At 36.0% G+C, this 21,475-nt stretch overlaps 2 protein-coding genes across 5 annotated transcripts; one reads left to right on the top strand and one right to left on the bottom strand.

Moving 5' to 3' along the window:
• Positions 1 to 508: 508 nt before the first annotated feature.
• On the top strand, positions 509 to 7,287 carry LOC116181341 (protein shuttle craft). The gene is made up of 6 exons (XM_031501672.1): positions 509 to 667; positions 756 to 1,564; positions 2,285 to 3,096; positions 3,146 to 3,343; positions 5,487 to 6,238; positions 6,456 to 7,287. Exons 2-6 carry the CDS (start codon positions 772 to 774, stop codon positions 7,003 to 7,005), a joined length of 3,105 nt encoding a protein of 1,034 aa, XP_031357532.1. The 5' UTR covers positions 509 to 667; positions 756 to 771; the 3' UTR covers positions 7,006 to 7,287.
• A 3,830-nt stretch (positions 7,288 to 11,117) lies between these two features.
• On the bottom strand, positions 11,118 to 20,007 carry LOC116158858 (palmitoyltransferase app). Of its 4 annotated transcripts, none has more exons than XM_031471709.1 (10): positions 19,343 to 19,655; positions 19,116 to 19,296; positions 18,169 to 18,329; positions 17,922 to 18,118; positions 15,912 to 16,023; positions 15,704 to 15,858; positions 15,531 to 15,652; positions 15,388 to 15,484; positions 14,837 to 14,909; positions 11,118 to 12,124 (listed from the first exon to the last, which is right to left on the bottom strand). In XM_031471709.1, the coding sequence occupies exons 1-10, from the start codon at positions 19,395 to 19,397 to the stop codon at positions 11,634 to 11,636; spliced, it is 1,644 nt and encodes a 547-aa protein (XP_031327569.1). In that variant the 5' UTR covers positions 19,398 to 19,655; the 3' UTR covers positions 11,118 to 11,633. The 4 variants fall into 4 exon arrangements, 2 of the variants coding, with proteins under 2 accessions (XP_031327569.1, XP_031327570.1); XM_031471710.1 differs by having other exon boundaries at positions 17,922 to 18,106; XR_004142844.1 differs by having other exon boundaries at positions 11,988 to 12,124; positions 12,470 to 14,909; positions 19,343 to 20,007.
• Positions 20,008 to 21,475: the final 1,468 nt, after the last annotated feature.

Raw genomic sequence — 21,475 nt, 5'->3', positions numbered from 1 at the left:
CTTGAAAGTCAAAAATCGTGAACTCGGTTAGGAGCTCGTTAAGAAGAAAGTTAGATTGCGCTTGCGCAGTTTCAATTTTTTTTTGCATTTCGTTTTGAAACCTAAGAAAAGGTGGGATTTCTTTGCCGTTTTCAGCGTTCACAGCCCGCCGGACCACGCTGCAACGAAATCTAACCTTTAGGACAATATTTTAGGGAAATTATAAGAAATTCCAATAATCTTTATTTGATAATGAACAAGTACGGTCTAAATTTCCTTCTCATAGGACAATTACGTGAATAAGGATACAAGAAAAGCACAGTCGGACCAGTCGCTGTAGCCTTCGAATTTCCACGAACCGTATAAGCTTTCCGGTAATCTCGGGGGCCTCCCAGGGATGTTAATGAACTTCCAAACATCTCAGAAATGTTGGCTCCTCAAGGGACCGATTATATGACGTATGTGTACACGTACGAGGTGTACACCCTGTATACTGAAAGCTTGACGTTTAGGGATGCCAACTGTTTCTAACCTAAAATGTTTTTTACCCTACGTGTCAGAAGACGATCTTACTTCTATCGAAGTCGAATAATCCTAATCATCTTTTTGGTAATTTTAGAGATCTTTGGGATTATCTATTTTGTACAATCGTACCAAAGCTGTTGTATGAAGCAGCTTAACTAACTTTGTAAGTAGATTTTCGTATATTAAATAAAGTACACAAAGAATTTTTAATCATATTGCATCATTAATCAATTTTGTTTGCTAATTTGCAGTAATCCTCTCATTTATATGTCCGATTGGGACCCAAATTCCAGACGACCTTTTAGCGAAGGTCGACGCAGCTATCGGCACAATGATTATAACAATGCAGGTTATAATCCCTACGGACACCAAAACGGAATTTACAATGTTGCACAATATAATCCAAGTTTTCTACAATCGACTGAATATTACAACCGACCAACTGCTACCAATATGAGTAGGTTTCAAGAGCCGACAATGGCAAGTCATAGCGGACTGGTTAACAATGTGTCTCTGGACGGAAATCAACCACATTCATCTGTAGCACTTCGTTCAAACCTAACACCTTACGCTAAAGAATTTACACCGAGTCGTGCTCACAGTAATGGTGACAGTTACGGCGATAAGAAACAAGGAGCTGTAAAAAAGCGCACCTTCTGGAATAGGGACAGGCGTTTCGATGGATCGAAGCAGAATCACCAAAACTTCCAACATAATAACGAAAACTCGCCACACAATTACGAAAACTCGAGACGTAGCAATGAATACAATAATCGAAGTCGTACCTTCGAAGAGCCTCGTCAGTGTACGGATTACGGTTACAATTCACGAAACGGCAAGTCGGGTGGGTATTACAGGAATAATAATGGCAACAACAACAGGAATTCGTATCGCCGCGATTACTACGATAATAGAAGAGATGACTATTATAAGAAACCTGCACGAGAAGTACCAGAGAAGTATGAAAAAAGGCATAGCAATAAAGTGGATACTTTTAAAAAGAAACCGAATGAAAATTATGAGAAGAAAGGGAAACAGCAGGACCACTTGAAGAAAAAATGTAAGTTCTAAATTTATGATTTTTTAAAATTTTTTGATTTGGGCAACGTATATTTTTTTAAGTGTTTTGCTCGGTGTGTTGAAATTGAGGTGGAGGGATGTGTTGTGTTTTATATATTTAAAGGATATCCCCAAGTTTCATAGCAATAAGAACCACTAACCAGGCACCAAAGTCTGGCCTTAAGGTGGCATTTACATTGAAACATTGCAAATTTGTTTCCACAATAACTGCCCTCTGGGTCAAAATTTTTGGTTCAAATATATAATGTTACGATATTTGCATGAAACAAAAATTATTTAGCTAATTCCTGCACTTTCGCCGTTATTGAGGAAATAAGATCTTAAAAAACTGCCATATAAAATATATCTTTCATTTTTATCACACACTGATAATAATTTGTTACCAAATTTAACTTCATTCACAAGCTAAAACCTTTAGCAAACGTAGGTCGTTAACAGGAGTCCATTTTTTTCCCTTTATTTTTATTTTTTTTATTTATTTATTCTCCTCCACAAGTCGAATGTTATGCAGGTGATAGTATGTGATTCGTACGATAACTGTAAAGACTTTACTTACCTGCCACCTTGGCTTATTTATCCAAATACAAACGTAGTAAGGCTGAAAATAAGAGAAATTGTAACATGAGATTTTATAACTTAAAAAATAATTCTATGTGTCTATTTGTTTAATGCAATCCTAAGATTATTACATTATTTACAGTGGATGCTGCATCGCAAAGAGAACGCCTGGAACATTTAATACTCTGTCGTCTTTTGGAATGCTTGGTCTGTTGTGAGAAACTGCGTCATAACGATCAAATTTGGTCCTGCGGACAGTGCTACCACATTTTACATTTAAACTGCACAATAAAGTGGGCTCAATCATCCAAGATGGAGTCTGGTTGGAGGTGTCCGGCGTGTCAAAAGGTTTATCAGGAAGAGCCTTTCGAATATAGATGTTATTGCGAGAAGCAAGTTCACCCCTCCTTGGATCCTAGTGGCATTCCTCACAGTTGTGGTTCGATCTGCGGGCGTAAAGGGCGCGCCTGCTCGCACACCTGTACTTTGATCTGTCATCCCGGTCCTTGTCCTGATTGTTCGGTGATGGTGCCGAAGACGTGCGCCTGCTCAGCTACCCAGCTTATTGTCAAATGTGGTAGCAACGTTCCTGTCAAGTGCGAGAATATGTGCAACAAGTTTCTGGAGTGTGGTATTCATCGATGCGTTAGCAAATGTCACGAGGGCGATTGTAACACGTGCGGCAACGTCTTACGTCAGGAATGCTATTGCGGTAAAGAAGGCCGAAAGGTTAACTGCACTAACGAGGCCGGCGGAGAACTGCAATACGAGTGTGGGGAAACCTGCGAAAAATTACTGACGTGCGGGAATCACAAGTGCGAACGCAAATGTCACAACGGATCGTGTGATGTCTGCCCCAAATCTCCAAGTCTGATAACCACCTGTCCGTGTGGACAAACAAATTTGGTGAAGAAAAGGAAATCGTGCCTTGATCCAATTCCTTGCTGTGATAAGGTCAGTATATCCTTGTGGATACTTTGAATTGTATCGTGCGCCTGTGTAGATATGCTCAAAACCGTTAACCTGCGGACAACCCAGTGAACCTCACAGGTGCGAGGCGGTATGCCACCAAGGACCATGCGCGCCTTGCCCTAAAAGCACGATCGTGCGTTGCCGTTGTGGTCAGATGGATAAGAAAATTCTGTGTGTGGATCTAACCTCTAAGGCTGATGATGCTCGATGCTCAAAGAAATGTCAAAAGGTAAGGTTGGGTGCTCCACTAGGGACGTTAAGGTTGATGGTATATTTTTTAAGTTAAATATTAATTTATTTAGGTAAAGGAAGTTTAATGGTTTCACTAGACTTTGACGCCAATTTGCGTTTATTATATCCTCCAGTTTTTTATGGTTGCCTGAGATCGAGTCTATACCCCACTTACAAACACCTGGCCAGATAGCTCAATTACACTAATAAAAACAATGAAAATGAAACGTTTAAAGCTACATCAACAATTTCTTCATCAATTACTTCATGAAGTTATTTGTCAATTTATTGAACACTGCTGTTAACTTGATCAATTTCTTATTGTTTTTAAAGTCATTGTACAATTTCACCAACCTTTAATTATTTTAAGGTTAGGTTGTCTTTTTTTTTAATTGTGTAGAAAACAAATTTAAAAGTGTAAAAATGTTTCCCTCTGTCTTGAATAGAAGATTACGGAATAGAAAAAGAAAGATCGCGATATTATAGTTCATAAAAATGATGAAAACATCTTGATTTTATTATTTATGTTGGTAGCTGGTAGTTGGTACTACTGAATTGACATAAAAATTGGCATAAAAATAGAACTTACGCTAATCCGACAAGAAATTGATCAAGTTATTGCATCAAATTCTGTGATTACATTCGTAAAGTTTTCTTGTCAAAGCTTTAAAGCCAGGATCGTAACTCAATCTGGTGCAAAACTGTTCATTTAAACACAATTCAAATTTTTTCAATAATTGTTGAGATAAAGAGTGGCAACAGTGCCAGAGACAATTACCACGCTCGCAGGAGGTCGATCGAAATAGGTTAAATAAAATGTTAATTACTTTGTAATGTCAATAATCCAAATCATAAACTGTGATTTCCAATAAACAAAACGCAAAATTACAAACAACAGAACAAACCAATGTCACTTTGAAAATCTATTTTCTTGCATTAAAATCCACCAACTAACTTTTTTCTTTTCTAACCGGAAACCGGCATAAACACGACGGGTGCGAAAAGGTCAAAAGCCGCAGGCGAACGGCAAAACGCAATTCTTCACAATTCTTATCTAAGGGCGTAACACCTACACCACATCTGTATACAAAATTAATTATCTTTTAGTGATTAGCGCAACTCTTATCTACGAAAGGAGACAAACATGAGATAAACTTATTCGATATAACGCAAATCATTTTGAGATGTTCCTTATCTTATAACACGTAATTTCTAATAATTAAATAAACAAATTACAAATTACTGCGACGAACTTCGGTAGTAAATCCGCGCACAAATGGCATGAAAAATTAAAATCAACATTAGTGGGATAATAATTACAATTTAATTTAAAAGAAAAATAAATAAATTTACAAATTACAGTAAGTAAATCATGTGAGCGGGCGAAAGTAGCGGCAGGCGGCGGTAACCTGGGTGTTCTGTCGGTGGAACGAACGGACAGACGCACTCGAACGCCACCAAGGGTACAGTCTCCGGTCAAGGTCGGCAGTAGCAGCAGTTTGGCAGAAAAACTAAAACAAAATTGCGACAAACTCCCTGAGAGCAACAAAACACAAATTAATTAGCAGTGTCTAGGGGATAGCAAACGCAGGAAAGCGATGGATGTTCTTCTTTCTTTTTTGTTTCTTCTTATATAACTTTTTAAATCAAAATTTTAACTAATTTGGCGATTTCCAAATGCCCCACGTTGGGCGCCAAAATTCAAATGCTGTGTGTAACATCAAACGGTTACTAAGCTACCCACAAAACACCTCAGTTAAATAAAGTCACTCACAAAAGCAATGAACATAACACTCTCCAGTGTCGTAACTTGGGCTTAAACTCAGGATTGCTGTAATAAAAAATGGAAATAGTGGCCAACTAACAATAACACTTAACTCGAACTTGAGTACAGTACATACTAGAGAACTGTTAATTAGATCATGGAAGAGATTCTTCTATGTTTGTGTAGAATGATTTTTGCTTGAAATTATGAGAGCTTCAAGGGAAAGTGAATTTGTGCTCAAGCCCCCTATAGCATTTTTACGGAACCATCTAAATCCAAAACAACTCTCGTGTTTACATTAGCTGTGTAACAGTTATTCTTTTAGCAACGGACATTTAACCCTTACAATTTTGACTGCATTAATTTTAATTTCCAGAGACGACAGTGCGGAAAACACAGATGTAACCAACAATGCTGCATTGAATTTGAGCACATTTGTCCGCTACCATGTAATCGTCTGTTGTCTTGTGGCCAACACAACTGTGCGGAGCCATGTCATATTGGACGCTGTCCACCTTGCTGGCGTACAAGTTTTGACGAGTTGTATTGCGAGTGTGGCGCTAGTGTACTATTTCCTCCAGTGGCGTGCGGAACACGACCTCCACCGTGTCACCAAGTGTGTTCACGTCCCAGATCTTGCGAGCACGAGGCTCATCACACTTGCCACCCGGGACCTTGCCCCCCGTGTGTTGTATTAACGACACGTTGGTGTTACGGCAAGCACGAACAGAGATCAACAATTCCATGTCACCAAAAAGACTTCTCGTGCGGATTACCTTGTGGGAAGGATATGCGTTGCGGAAAGCACAAGTGCATACAAACGTGTCACAAGCGCGCTTGCCCTCAGGAATGTAATCAGGCTTGTGCTGAACCGCGCAATTTATGTGGTCATCCCTGCAACGCACCTTGTCATCAACCACCTTGTCCGGAAGCTCCCTGTAAGCAACAGGTGCAAGTTACCTGCCCGTGTGGTTTACGTAAAAGCACCCGTATCTGCATGGACCTTTCGGCAGAATACCAGAACATGGCAATGTCTCAACTGGCATCAAAAATTGAACAAATTCAAATGGGCAACACAGTTGATGTCACCGATCTGGCCAACAGCCAAAAAAGAACTTCTTTCAAATTGTAAGTTATGGCCATAGTGGCAATACTTTATAGTTGAGCAATCTTAATCCAGTTGAGATGACAGTACACTGGTGTAGGATAACAGTGTTGCCAATCCTACTAACATTTTGTTTTCATGACGACTGCACAATGCAAGGGTACACTGTTATATTGAATCTGTTCAACTATAAAACATTGAAAGTGTAATGCTGTTAGGAATCTAATTAGCAATTTGCAGGTTGGATTGCAACGAGGACTGTCGTTTGGTGGAACGAAATCGTCGATTGGCAATCGGTTTGCAAATACGCAACCCAGACCTAAGTGCCAAACTAATGCCTCGTTACTCGGATTACATGCGGGGCTGGGCGAAGAAGGACACGAAATTTTGCCAGTATGTGCACGAGAAACTCACCGAACTGGTACAACTGGCCAAGCAGAGCAAACAGAAGAGTAGGGCGCACTCATTCGAAACGATGAATCGTGAGAAGCGCCACTTTGTGCACGAGTATTGCGAACATTTCGGCTGCGATAGCGCCGCTTATGATCCTGAACCGAATCGCAATGTGGTCGCGACTGCGTACAAAGATAAGTCTTGGCTTCCGAGTTATAGCTTGCTAGAAGTGATCCAAAGAGAAAATGGGCAAAGAAAGGTACCCGGACCGCAGCAACTAGGAAAAGTATCCACGTCGAAAACTGAAACGGTCTCGTTTAAACTACCAGGACACGTACCGAGACCGGCAACTCCACCAGGAGAATATGTCGATTATTTTAACAATCCTCCGATATAGTATTTTAATTATTTTATATTTACCTAACCACATTTTTCAATAGAGTGTATTTTATAATGGGCTTACAAAATTGTATTTGGCGCTTATGTTTATCAGCGAGGGAATAATTTTTATCCGAAAAATGATCATTATAATTTTTTGTTGTAAACTGTCTAGTTAATGTTAAAAACTTCCACATTCCTTAGGACAGAAAGAATAGTTATTTGTTTCGCTACTACAATAGAGAAATTTTAGTTTATTTCTATATTCACAATGAGAATCAATAAATCATAATTAATTAGATTTTGGATTGCAAGTGTTTTGTGCTAGAACAGTGATTAGCGCTGTTTGAGACACATTAACCAAACTAGTGAGTACTTCAAACCCAAAATTGCCATACATTTCCCAATAGATCGTAAATTTTGGAACCTTTGACTATGCCCGAATTATAATACCGCCAGCACTATACAGGTTAAAATTTATTCATTAAGTCAAGTTAGGTTAAGTATAGAGAACGAGTAAAAATGTCAATACAGTGGTTGGGACTTTCAACTCACTTATACAATGTGGGTAGTGTAACAGGCTTGGTAGATTGAAAAGGGTCGAAGAACTTGCATAAAACAAAATTGTACCTCTATGTCACTGGCAAAAAAATGTTAATGACAATTTTTATTTACCCATGGCTAGCTCGGTAATAAAAATGTTTTCAAACCTCTTACCTTGCGGATTTGGACCCTTTATCTCCCCTAAAAACCTGAAATTTAAAATCTAATGCTCTGGATTGATTGAAATCTAATAAATACGCATATGACTTTAGTTCACTGAAATATAGTAATAAAAACAAAGGCGATCAATTTCCGTTTTTCTTCACACGTTCCTGGATATAAAATATTGGTTTGATTTATAAAAAGGAATACAAACAAAATGCAATGGCTATCTCGTTCCCAAAAGGCAGCATTCGGTTGTTTTTATTTCAAAAAACAAATGAGTACAAAAATTTTAAATGGCAATGTTCCTTTTCATTGGGCTCATTTGATTTATTTCTTTTTTTTAAAGGACCTTAAAGTAGGGAAAGCAACAGGAGCAGATGCAGCATCGGCAGGATTAATAAAAGATTTTGGAACAAAAGGGCAGATGCCAGATGACTTTCAAAAAGGTAGGCTGATAATAGTGGTGCCCGAAGAAAGTAGGCTCTGAAATGCGAACATTTCAGAGCAATTAGCTTACTGACGCACGTGCGTCGATAATTCTATCCAAATAATCTATAAGAGAATAGAGGAAAAGATAGAAGGGAGGTTAGCGGATTGACCAATTTGGATTTAGCAAAAATATTGGCACGTGCGAAGCTATATTAATGCTTAGAAGAATGTTAGAGGAATCGTTAGGAGGCATTCGATAGGGTCAATTGGAACAATTTATTTATGATAATGAAAGAGGCAGAGATAGTACCTATATCAAAATAAGAGGGTAATTTACAACCCATATAAGGAACAGAGAGATGATTAACTGAGGTGTGGAGGTGGAGGTCGAGGGGCGTTAGACAGGGCTGCGCTTTGCCGTCGCAATATTCAACCTTTACATAGGAGGTAATCAGGATTATAACTTAGGGGTTAAAATGCAGGGTGAAACAATACATATGCGGATGATACACTGAACCAATATAATTTCTGTGGGATAACATAGTAATTCTAACAGAAAGGGAGAGGGATCTAGAAACTGGATTAAACAGTATACAGGGTGTTTTTTTGGGAGCTTTAGTTAATCGTTTCTAGGAAAGTAAAATACGTAGGTTTTTGAAAATTTGTACTTAGGAGTTACTCTGAAGGCCGAATCGATGTAAAATATTTTCAAAATGGCCGCACTTCCGGAAACACCAGAAGTAGATAGTAACTTCGTTATTTTAAATGGCAACCCCTATTTTTTATTGCTTTTTTGGATTCTACGTGAAATTTCACTTCTTTTGATACCCATATGTCAATATCTACCATTTATGGTTTTTAAGTTATTTTGACTTTAAGAAAAAAAATGGCGGATGCAGATAGTACCTTGATAATTGATTACTTGAAAACGGTTGTAGTCATGGCAACCTATTTTTATCAGTGCATAGAGAATGAATAGGGCTTTCTTTTAGTGCACTTAAAAAAAAGTTAAGTTGCGTACAACCGCACCTATGGAGATCCAAATTTAAGAAACTTCAAAGTCTATAAACTCAGTTTTTTAAATGGAATGACCATGTTCTTAATATTGCATGAGATAGAGAATCGAAATTGGCATATTTTGATATTACATGTTCCTATACCTATCTTTAACAGTTTCTGATTTATTCCCATTTCATTGAATTGATCTCGGAATTGATGCCATTTTTTTCGCATTTTCTTTTTAGTAGTTGGCCATGATTTTATAACAGTCGAATTTTAAACAAATCAAGGAATGGATTCTTTAATACCATTGATTCTAGTTCTAGTCTAAATAATTAATTAATAAATAACTCATTTATTAAGGATATAGGACGGAAAATTTTTGAAAAATCTAAACAGAGTCGTTCAACTGAATTTCTTAAACAACGTATAAGTCTGGAAATTAAGAGACGTAATGCGATATCGGTTCTAGCAACAATTCCATACCAAAAATGTTTCAACGAAGTTTTTTATATTTTGCATTGAATTTATTTTGTTAATCTTGCACTTGCAATTCAATTCATTTTCTTAAATATTCTCTTGTAGAGCTTTGTATCACTTGTGATTCAACGGTTTGTAGTGCATTTCCAAAATTCATACAATTTCGTTCCAGTGTTCGAATGAATGTACGGCAAGCACGTGGCGCGATTCTGTCTATTTCACCATAAATAACAATTAAATTCCAAAATAGGTCATTTTTCGATTTTTGAAAAACTTATGTTAACCTATAACAGTAGGTGACGGATTGATGTCACTAGATTTGTTTAAAATTCGATTTTTATAAACTCATGGCCGACTACTAAAAAGAAAATCCGAAAAAAATAGTGTCAATTCAATAAAATGGGAATACGTCAGAAACTGTTAAAGATAGCTATAGGAACATGTATTGTCATTGAATACAACCGTTTTCAAGTAATCAATTATCAAGGTACCATCTGCATCCGCCATTTTTTTTTAAAGTCAAAATAACTTAAAAACCATAAATGGTAGATATCGACATATGGGTATCAAAAGAAGTGAAATTTCACGTAGAATCCAAAAATGCAATAAAAAAATAGGGGTTGCCATTTAAAATAACGAAGTTACTATCTACTTCCGGTGTTTCCGGAAGTGCGGCCATTTTGAAAATATTTTACATCGATTCGGCCTTCAGCGTAACTCCTAAGTACAAATTTTCAAAAACCTACCTATTTTACTTTCCCAGAAACGTTTAACTAAAGCTCCCAAAAAAACACCCTGTAGAGTGAATAGACTACAGCATGGAAATCAACAAGGAAAAAACAAAAGTAATACCATGCACTAAAAGATAGGACCATTGTTTAAATACTTTATAAACAATGATAGGACACAACATAATCTTGATAGGAACTGCATTGTAAGAAGAATAGCAAAATTACCGTTTGGATTTGATTTACTCTCTTACTTCTCTTGCTAACTCAATTCCCCTGTGATAAATGGAATATAACCAAATAACAACAGATTTTGTGCGATGATTAGTAAACGTCTGTCACAGGAATTTTCCCTCTACATAGGTTAGATACAGAGTATAAATGTACATCATAGGTCTGTTGAGTCGTCCCAATCTATTTTTAAGGGATTTTTTCGAATTGTTGACAACACAAATAAATAAAAGTTTATTCATAATTAATATTGGAGAGAAAATAATAGGGTGCTAGCACATTGTTTTACAAAAAAATAGATTTCACTGCTCAACAATACGTTTATGCTCTACTTCTAACCTATGTAAAGAAAAAATTGAAGTGAGAGGCGTTTATTAATCATCACACAAAATCTGTCGTTACCTCTCTGTCTGTAACTTCCCACACTGCATTCAATGCTTCAAGTCACTTTATAGCATCGTCATAGGTGTAGGAAAAATGGCTTCAAAATTGATATTCCATTTTGTCAAATTGTGGATTCTAGACCTAAATATGTGAAAGTAATTACACAACAGGGTGAAATATTTAACAATTTATATTTTTATAAATGCTCTATATACACATGGGAAACTTACATAATAATTCATGAGTAAGTATATTGCTAAATCACAATCTTTTTTATGTTACTTTTCACGCAGCTAATCTCACTAACAATCTTTTAAATAAATGCTTATACAATACAAGGCGTCTCGCAGTTATTGTAAACATTGTAGTAAAATAATCCAAAAATCTTTTTTTTTAATTGAAGAGTAATACAAACATTGTACATAAAAGAAGAGGTAATAGCACTGTAGAGTAACACACTTTTTTTTAAAAACAACATTTTCATATTGCACAATAGAACATACGTTAACAACAAACTTTAATTTTATACAAAAATAAGATTATATTTTTGAGATTATTTTTTCTTTATTGTAACAAATTTGACATGGAAGCTAACTCACTGATAAAACCTTTTAATATATAAATATGTGTATAATATATATAAAAAAAAATAAATTTGCAGTGAGAAAGTTTACAGCTTAATATACTATTACACAGAAATTTTCATCAGTCCAGCTTGATTATTAGTCCCTAAACTGGTCTCGTCGATAGAGTCCAAGTCTAATGCACTTTCGATCATCGTAGTGTCTTGCAGTAAACGCAAACGGCTAGCACTTAGTAAACTATTTTCTTTGTCGTGTAAAGTCAAATCATTGTCCAAATTGAGATCAGCCGAACTTTTATTATTAACATTTGGCAATATGTGAGAGTCACGTACGATGATGGGATCTAGGTGGAGATCTTCGACGTGCGGTTGTGTTTTAACGCGAGGCGTTTCTAAGTCGCGGTCGATTTCCGGGTTTAGGTTTTGAGCGTAACTTTGCGACTTGGTAAGCGACGTCTGCGATGAGGATATGTTGCTGTACACGTGAGAGTGATTGAGGTTAGGTTGAGACGAGTAGTGGGGCGTTTCGTTTTTATTCACGACTGCGAGCGGTACTTCGTTGCTTACCAGTTTCGTAATGCTACCCGCGTTACTATCTGCAAACAGAACAATTTCTTAGCAAACCAGTTGGACGGTAGACAAATTGGTTAGTAGATTGACGGAAAGGTGCGACGGTTATTCCGACAACCTGGCTCGGCTATTCTAATGTGAGAGAACTTCATCGTACTTTACGCTTGATTGGCGCATTCCTTAACTGTACGTTCAAGCAATAATTGTGTGCGTGTTTTTTTTGCATGTTTGTAAGCCAAACGTACTCATGAAATAAGTTAGCTAGAATGAATGTCAGGCACTGAAATAAATAGAGCCGTAAAATGTAAATAATGGTAAGCGAAATCGTATACAAAAACCATAGTAATCGCATGCAGAAACCAAAAACTTACCCACAAAACACTCGAATAATCTCCCTCAACGAAATGCAATGTAAGTAGAAATAAAACATATGTACGCACGCAATACAACTACGTAACTAATTAAATGCATATAAATTAATACAGTAACTTAAAAAACTATAATAGAAAATCACGCAAACACTAGAGAAAATCTTAATCTGTATGGCAGCAGTAGACATAGTTAACAAGTGTAACATGACAGCAATAAACAAAATTTAAATAAATAAACAACTAATAGTAATGAAGTGTAGCATGCATTGTTGAATAAATTTGCCTCGGTGCCTGCATTACACAAGCTTGAATTACATGTTCTGTGCTAATGTCTCTGCCCAGGTTTTCAGACAGTTATCGTTTTACTCATCTATAATCATTTTAAATCTTTCATTTGTTGTTATTTCCTGTTTGTATCCTATATTGTATTGTAGAAAATTCATGTTTGCTAATAGCACAGATGTAAAATTTATCATTGCACTTACACTGAAATACAGAAACCGGAATCTAAAATTCACAATGTATTTTGCAGATCAAATTTTGGTTAGCAAAATAGTTCTTGGATAGCGAAAATGAGCAAACGCATTAGTTCTATTTCGCACTTCATGGATTTGAATTTTAACCAAAACCGCTAGGTGTGCACCAATTTAATTAGAAAAACAAATTCGATCCTGAAGAGGTAAAATTTCCATTGTTTAATTATTCAGGTTTAAAAATTTCATAGATAAGATGCTTCTTTATTACCGAATTTGTTATGCGCATTATTGTTTTGCAAGCATACTTGTAGTTTGAAGATTGGTCCTTTGGGTCTGAAAGTGTCACCTGTCTACTAGTGACTCATGACTTATTTCGCATGTAGTTAGTTGAAAATGTCGCAAATAAAAAAAAATAAAAACGATTTAAGTAGAATCTGGAGAAGACATGGCGCAGCCAATAGACCATTTGACCACCGTATGGCCACACTGTTAGTATAAAGCCACTGTACTCATATACCCAAATGTGTTACTCATGAAATGCACAAGGTTTAGGTTCTGTTGTTTGTGTATATCTGTAATAATACATGAAAAATATTCGATTTTTATCATTTATGGTTAGCATTAATCAAATCATTAAGGTCACGAAATTAGATTTTTTGAAAAAGTTACTTATCAGATTAGTTTATGAACTGGGTCAGATATTGCCATCCGTTTAATTCCGATAAAGTGGGATGGATTATTCCAATCGCTTTAAATTCAATGGAAATGATTAAAAAGACAGCAACAGTACAGGGAGGGTTGCAAAATACCTACATGCACACACTTTTTGACACTTGCCTTCTATTAGAACTGCTGTCATGATGAATGAAAAATAAATACAATAAATTGTTAAGATACAAATGAGATCATCTAATCTCTTCTAAAACTGCACCAATTGGTTGTACGTCACAGTTTTTTAAAAACTAAACTAAACATTTATTTCTTATTTACGAATTCCGGTTTACTGTCTTTTCTTACCACCAAAATGTCTAGATACTCTCGCAGGAGGACTATTCTCTTGAAATTTACTCTCACATCCTCTTCTATTTGTGCATAATTCCTATTTGGATCACATTTTATGCATGTATAATAATTTGCTGATGGGAATTTCAACGTCAGTTTTTGCTGGTTATTGGAGATAGCTTTATTTGCTTCTATTAGAAGGCCTACTATTTAGAAAAATCCCTCAATAAATAAACAATTGGTTCAGTATTCATGTTTTTAGCGAAAAAATAGAACTTTGCCATTGCCACACTTCATTCCCTACAATGTACCACAAGGCATCTGATCCAGAACATAATTTTGTTGGATCTCAGTTTTGTACCACATTAATCACAATTTTCCTGAATATAAAGCGGACTAAAAGCGGGAGTTGGAAAATTGTCGACTTTAATATTAGTAAAATTAACATTTTTGTCGACCTTAACCTTGCTCATGTTACACTCATTATTCGAACATAGGTCGTCTTGTGCGGCGTGTAAATTTTCGTAAACGTAACTGTTCGGTCTCGGTTTTCTGTTTTTACGTTCCGGCGCTCGCACGCCGAAATTCGCACTGTAACGCTTTTCTGGAGGCGTGCGCGGTCCCGTAGTCGGCTGGTCGAATCGCAACGGACTACTCGAGGAAGAGTCCGAGTTTTTGTACAAGTTCTCGCGGGAACTGTCGTAGATGGCGTAATTTTTTAAGCGCGGCAGAGAGGAGCTGCTTTTTATTAAACTATTACCGGCGTCTGACGGTAATTCGTAAGGAAGTAAGTGGGATTGCGTTGGAGTGATCTTTTTTGTGGCACAATTCGTGGACGGTACAATGTAATGTGTACGATATACTGGCTTTTGAAGTGGACGGTACGTACCTAGATTTTCTACGGTCTGTCGATATAGCACTGGAACTTCAGTTGAGGCGTTCATTTGAGCTTGACCATTTTGCTGCGAACAAAAGTACAATATTATCCCCAATTTCATGCATTTGAAAACTTCAAATTGACACACCCTGTATACAAAGATTGTCTAGGAAGCAAAACTATTCCAGATTTATTATACGAAACCCAAAGTACAAAGTGTGTCTTTAGAACATCTACAAATTCGTTTTCTACATTGAAGTGAACCAGTGGCAAGCCGCTTCCTACGCCAAATCTTATGAACTAGGTACCTAAGACTAAGCAATTGATACCAGAGTAAGCTTTGAGTAAATGAAACTGTTCAGGAAGTTTCCACAAGTGTACATCCCTGCACTAGCTTCGGCCAATTCTAACCAATTAACACTTACAGCAGAAGACAAGACAAAATTTAAAAATTCCTACAGTAGGAAATTTGAAAAAATGCTGAAAAAAGCCTCAATAAATCAGAATAATAATGTATATTGACTGACTATCTCAATATCATCCTAAAGTGTAGACCTACTTACCTGTAAGTTAGTTCCATACGACTTTAATAAGGCTGGATCTGTAGTAATTACCGCGTTGCTTAACTCTAATCTATATTCATCTGTGACAACTCCTCTCCTGCAATTCAGTCGAATAAAACTCTGCAAACATAAGCCATACTTGCCTATCAATTAATGACGGAGTGAAAGGTCCGCAGAGTATATGAAAACAATTTAAACACACATTTCCCTGAGAATACGGATTAAAGCTTTCCTGACCGCGCTTACTTGTAAAGGAACCTTTAATCTGCAACTCACAAATTAAAAAAAAAAGAATAATAGGCGACGAAAAGCTCACATCTTCGTTTGTGGTTTGGTTGCTAGTTGTGAGATACGTATGAAAACCTGCTAGACCTAAAATACTCCACACACTGAAGAAACATATTACAGCTACGATTACGCTAGCCGGCGAGTCTTTTACTGCGTCCAGAAATTGACGATCTTCTCTTGTTACTGTTTATGTAAAAAATATAGTCACATAATTCCCATTGTGGTACTATACCTACTGAGTATGATATGTGCGACGGCACACGCAAAAATGAAGACTGCTAAAAAGGCCAATGACACTATGAACATATAAAAAAACCTATAATTCCGTCGTCCGACGCAATTACCCACCTAAAATAGAAAAAGGATAAGTAGATCTAAAATTAAAAATCCATCAAGTATGCAATAGATAGATACCGTCATATTGTACATATAACTTTTTTTACAGAATATGTCGACAGTATTACAGGCGTGATATTAGAAGAAGTGTTTATTGTATCATGTGACTGTTCCTAATCTACTCTAATTTAAATTAATATTACAGTTGAGCTGCAATGGTTTTTTACACTTTTCGTCTGGCGGTCTGCCTGGCTTGGTTTACACGATAATTTTCTTTAATTCTGTTAAAATTCAATACCATAAATGTTCTATAAGTGTCCGGCATTTTGTTTCAATATAGCGGAAATGGCAGATTCACGAACTTGACCGAGATATTTATAAGTTACACCAACCCTTAAACTTTGGTCGAAATCAGTTCCTAATTACGAAAGTTAGAGTGTTTGGAAGTGATGTATATAAACCCATAAATCTTAAAACCTATAAATATGTATACTGGTACCATTACAATAGGTAGACGCAATCTACCTAAAAGGCAGGTCTCATTTAATAAAAAATAACAAAAAAAGGGCAAGTTCCATTGCAAAAAAAATAACACAAAAGGGGCAGGTCCCATTTCAAAAAATGGGACATTTTTTCAAACTTTCTTTGAACTTTAAATTCTTTAAATTCAAAAACAATTTATTTTAAATCTTTTTTTTTATTTATTCGAAAACACGTAATGATCCCATTTCACCAAAAAAAAAATGAAAATAGGCGATTCCTCCAAAAGAGCAGAGGATATATCCCACTCATCCCAATTAAACCCGTTTAAAAAAAAAGACAATAATTACATTAAAAAATTAATATTAAAATACAAAAAAATCGCTGTTTGCAATTTCAAATTAGCTGTAACTAGCAGTTCAATATAATTTGAAATGTAAGTTCACTTAATGATGCAATACTTATAAAATTATTTATTTATAATTAGCGTTTCAGACATATAAGATCAAGAAGTTCAATTTTAAATTGCGACAATACCTTCTTAACCTTCAAAGTGTGAATCATTAGATATCTACACTTGAGTTTTATCGGACAAACTTATATGGCTCAGATATTTACACTGTTCAGAGGATGAGGCGTCGTAGGTTAAGTAGAGTAGGCTAATGTGACTAGATTTCTTTGCAATCCCCGTTAAATTATATTTTTCAAATTTACACAAATCATGTTTGGGTATGATATCTTTATGTTTAAAGTACAGGGGGCGAAATCGCCCGAACCTGGCATAGTCAATGTCTGAACTCAACTAGCCTAAGCGGACCAACATTTTATGGAGGGGTAAAAAATAAGATTGTTAATAACGTTGCTTTTGTTGCTTAATATACATATTCAACCAGATACAAAAATCCACAGAATTAAGCGGACATATTGTACTTTATCAGAGACACTCTTTAAAACGAGCTTTAAAATGTCCAATATTTCCATAAGTATTCATTTTGAAAAATTGTAGTGCATCTTATGATTATTTTATTTATAACACTAGGTAGCATTTCCAAAAAAACAAACTCATTTTTTTTAAAATGTTATAATTGTTAACAAATATGGCATGTTTCAGTTAATTGTCTAGAAAGGAAGAGAAGGGGAGACGTTCTTGTGATCGCACCTCCTCATTTTTCTTAAAATTTCGAAAAATGCAGTTCACAGGCAGAGGTCATCAACAAAAGGTTGAGCCGTATTTGAACTATCTACAAATAGGCTTTTGTACACCTTAATAATTATCTTTGTGATAAGTGTCTAGTGGAACTTTACAATAGTGACTCACCTAAACAAAACCTTACTGTTCATTTAGAGATAAATAACAGTAGATTCATTAGCATATAATTATCCAAAACCTAACTGTGTAAATTGTTAATTATAGAGTTAAAAATACATACCCACGGACAGTGATGATCGAAACGGTCCACACAATTATCACACAAACTACAATGCGACGCTCTGGGAGGTCGAAATATTTTACACGTGAAGCAATATTTTAATTTGACCGTCTGACCTTTAATTAGGACTTCTTTCGTACGTGGAGGCGGTCTATATGTCGGACTGTTGGCTGAATTAGTCACTTCTAAATAATAATCTTACAGTAATGTTAGATATAATCGCGCATAACTAATTTCTATCTATTACCTATTTGTTTCTCGACGTACGCGGCCTCTTCGGGCGTAGCCCTAGGTATAATGCCCGGATCTGAGAGAGCCGTCCGTAATAGAGCGCTCATCGTGAATAGGAATAGGACGACGCCGATTATCGGTATCGCCACCGTGACATTTTCAGCTAAATATCGGCAACTGAAATGAGACATATGTACATAATGACTCCATTCGAGTGTAATTCAAGGGGGAAACCACTCACTACAAATCTGTACATGCATAAAACAATTTTAGTATTTACTCCCCGCCACCAAATTGCGAGACATCATTCTAAAGGCCATAAAATTCTCTTTAGAAAAATATTCCCAAATTTGCATTTGGATGCTTTCACTATAAATCAATTTAAAAAACCAAGCTAAATACAAAATAGATTAATTTTATACATTTCCCGTTTTTATTGTTTGTTATCTCTTGAAAACATCGACAATTATATCCATCAATATCCTGAAAAAGTGAATGAATAGCGGACATAAGTTTCTCCTTTCTCTTCCATACATGAATTGGGAGAAGGTGAGAATTAACTTTTGCAAATTAATACCCCATACAATTGTTGAAGACTGAGATAACAAACATTTAATTTTCGCAGGGCCAATATTTCAAGAGAGAAATTCAACAGGGGAATGTATCGCAAGAGGTGATAGACCTTTAAATCACACAATCTTTGCAGTCAAGTGAATGACAACGTTGCACTTTCAGCAAGATGGGGCTACCCCTCATATGCTCTAGCTGTTAAGCAGTAGCTAGATCGAAAAAACAAAAAATATGTCAAATGTTCTGCATGCAAAGAAGAACTAAAGTGAAGATGATGACGAGAAGTGATGATCGAGGTAATTTTTTCGATTCGATATATAGCATAATAATTAAAAGGTAAGGTTAAGATACACCTATTTCCATGAGTGGTTTCCCCCACCAAGTATAACTTACTCGAATGTAAAAAATAGTAAGCTAGTTCCCGTAATGAGACAAATAGTAAGTATAAATACACCACAGTGCGGGGCCGTCATTAATCTACCATTGCAATAAAATCGATTTCGGCCTGCGAATATCTCCCATTTACGTGTAGTGTGTTTAGACGAGTCCAAAGCCATATCTCCAGGTAACGTATCTGAAAAATTACATTGTCAACGTTGCGACGAAGAAAGGGAACATACCTTCTGAACGAGACGAATCTAGAGCCACAGGTTGGTACTTACAGTCTGTTGTCATAAATGGTACAGTATTGGAAACATTCAATTTGTATAATTAGGATAATCTACCTTGAATTTATTTATTCTATAATTATAAGTATTGGAGGTTTATGTGACTAGGTATGATCAACAGCGTCCGTTGTGATGTAGTTTTCGTTATATACAATGAATCTACGCATTTTTAAACATAATTATTTAATAATTTATTTTTAATAAAAATGTACACAAAATAGGGGTGCTCTCAATACTAAACTTTTGACTACTGAAATTTGACAGTTGACAGCACGAGGAACAAAACCACAGAATATACAGGGTGTTCCTAAATATGATGTAAATACGGAAAGGGCTAATTCTTTGGCTTATGTTATGTCCAAAAGTTCATACAAACATAGATCTACAAACGCTTCGTTACTGATCTATATGGTGTTAAAATTTCAAGTTTTTTCTTGATATCCCTTGCAGTTTTTGAGATATTTCGCCCAAATTTGAGATAGGTATAAATGAAGGGCTTACATCGTTACATGGTAGTGAGAATTTACAGTTATTTTTTCAGGGGCAATGTTCTTCTTTCTACCCTTGACCTTTTTTTCGATTCGGCACTGGTAGATTGTGAAACAAGAATTTATAATCTAATCACTTGACAGCTCAGCAATAATAATGAATAAGTTAGTATAACTAGTAAATGAACACGCCTAATGAATAAAAAAATTAGTGAGCACAATCACAGTATAGATAAACTATATGTATGTGGTGTACAATTATTTATACAGTAAAAAAAGTAAAACAGATTTATTGACTGTGAGCTGTTATACTATCTTTGGTATAAAAAATTATCATAAATCATTTTTTAGTTAAGTGGGTCAACTCGTAACACTATTTCCAGATATAATGTATGTCGTTCTCACAATGTGTACATTTAAGAAAAAGTCCCTGGATTGGATAATGACCATGCCGAAAAACAGGCATAGTTGTTACTATTAATGAAGCGCAAAATCCTGAAATCATCAAAATTGCAGCCCATTTATGGCCGTATGCACCGAAAAATTTTAAGGTGCTGAGCTTAGCTTAAGCCTAGCTTCAAATCATTGGCAGCCATTGTCCCAATAATCGTTACCATGGATTTATTAACTACCCGCTTAAACTTTTTTGGTGCATACGGCCATTAGATTTTCGTCATGCTAATTCAATTAGTGTACTGCTTGTTTGAATGTTATACAAGGAACGCACGGTATATAAAGAGAAGGCGTGGTTTTAGACACTGTCTAATCTAATCTCAGATTAAATATAACCATAACCTAAAAAATGTCACAAGAAGATACCAAAAATTCAACAACGCACAGCAATGAAGGGGACAGAAATTTTAAAGTAAAAGGTGGATTAGTTTAATTCATTTATAACTTCATAATTCTATCAATTACAGCTGGAATTTTTTTGGTTGGTGTGACCGGAGTATCCGCACTGGTCGGTTTTGGGGCAACTCTGGCTTCGGTTCGAAAACAAGACACGAAACACTTCAGCAAGGGAATGGCGGGCGGTTTGGAAATGAGTGAACCGGCAGTATCGCTCGCACTTAGAGCGCTCGGTTGGGGTACATTTTACGCATTTACAGGCTGTGGTATTTTATGCTATTCGATTTGGAAGCTTTCAGGTGCCGAATCTGTGAGTTCTATGTTGTAATGATCGAGAGTTGTATGGGATTTTTTTAGTTGCACGATTTTCGGAATAAAATGGGTGCAATCTTACCGAGAATACCTAAGAATAATCCTCCACAAGGCCGCACTGAATTTACTGGAATGAATGACTTATTAGAATACTTAGCAAATTCCAAAAGTAATGACGGTGGAAAGTAGAGCACTTAATTGTAAATAAAATGTTTAGTTTAACACCCTTTTTATTACACTAAAGCATTGTAAGACATTGGGATACTATGTGTGTGACGGTTTCTATGTAACTGCTACAGCAGATACCATTTTCTACGATTTGCTGTTATAAGTATAATGAATGTCAAAGTTACAATGCAACAGCATCAAGATAAAACAAGAATAGTTGGTGGGTTTCTTGTACGTCAATAATTTCACCCACCAACTTCATTGTGTC

Source organism: Photinus pyralis, unplaced genomic scaffold (genome assembly GCF_008802855.1).
Source record: "Photinus pyralis isolate 1611_PpyrPB1 unplaced genomic scaffold, Ppyr1.3 Ppyr1.4_LG1, whole genome shotgun sequence".
Classification (NCBI taxonomy): Eukaryota; Metazoa; Arthropoda; class Insecta; order Coleoptera; family Lampyridae; genus Photinus; species Photinus pyralis.
This window is presented reverse-complemented; position numbering and strand designations above follow the sequence as displayed.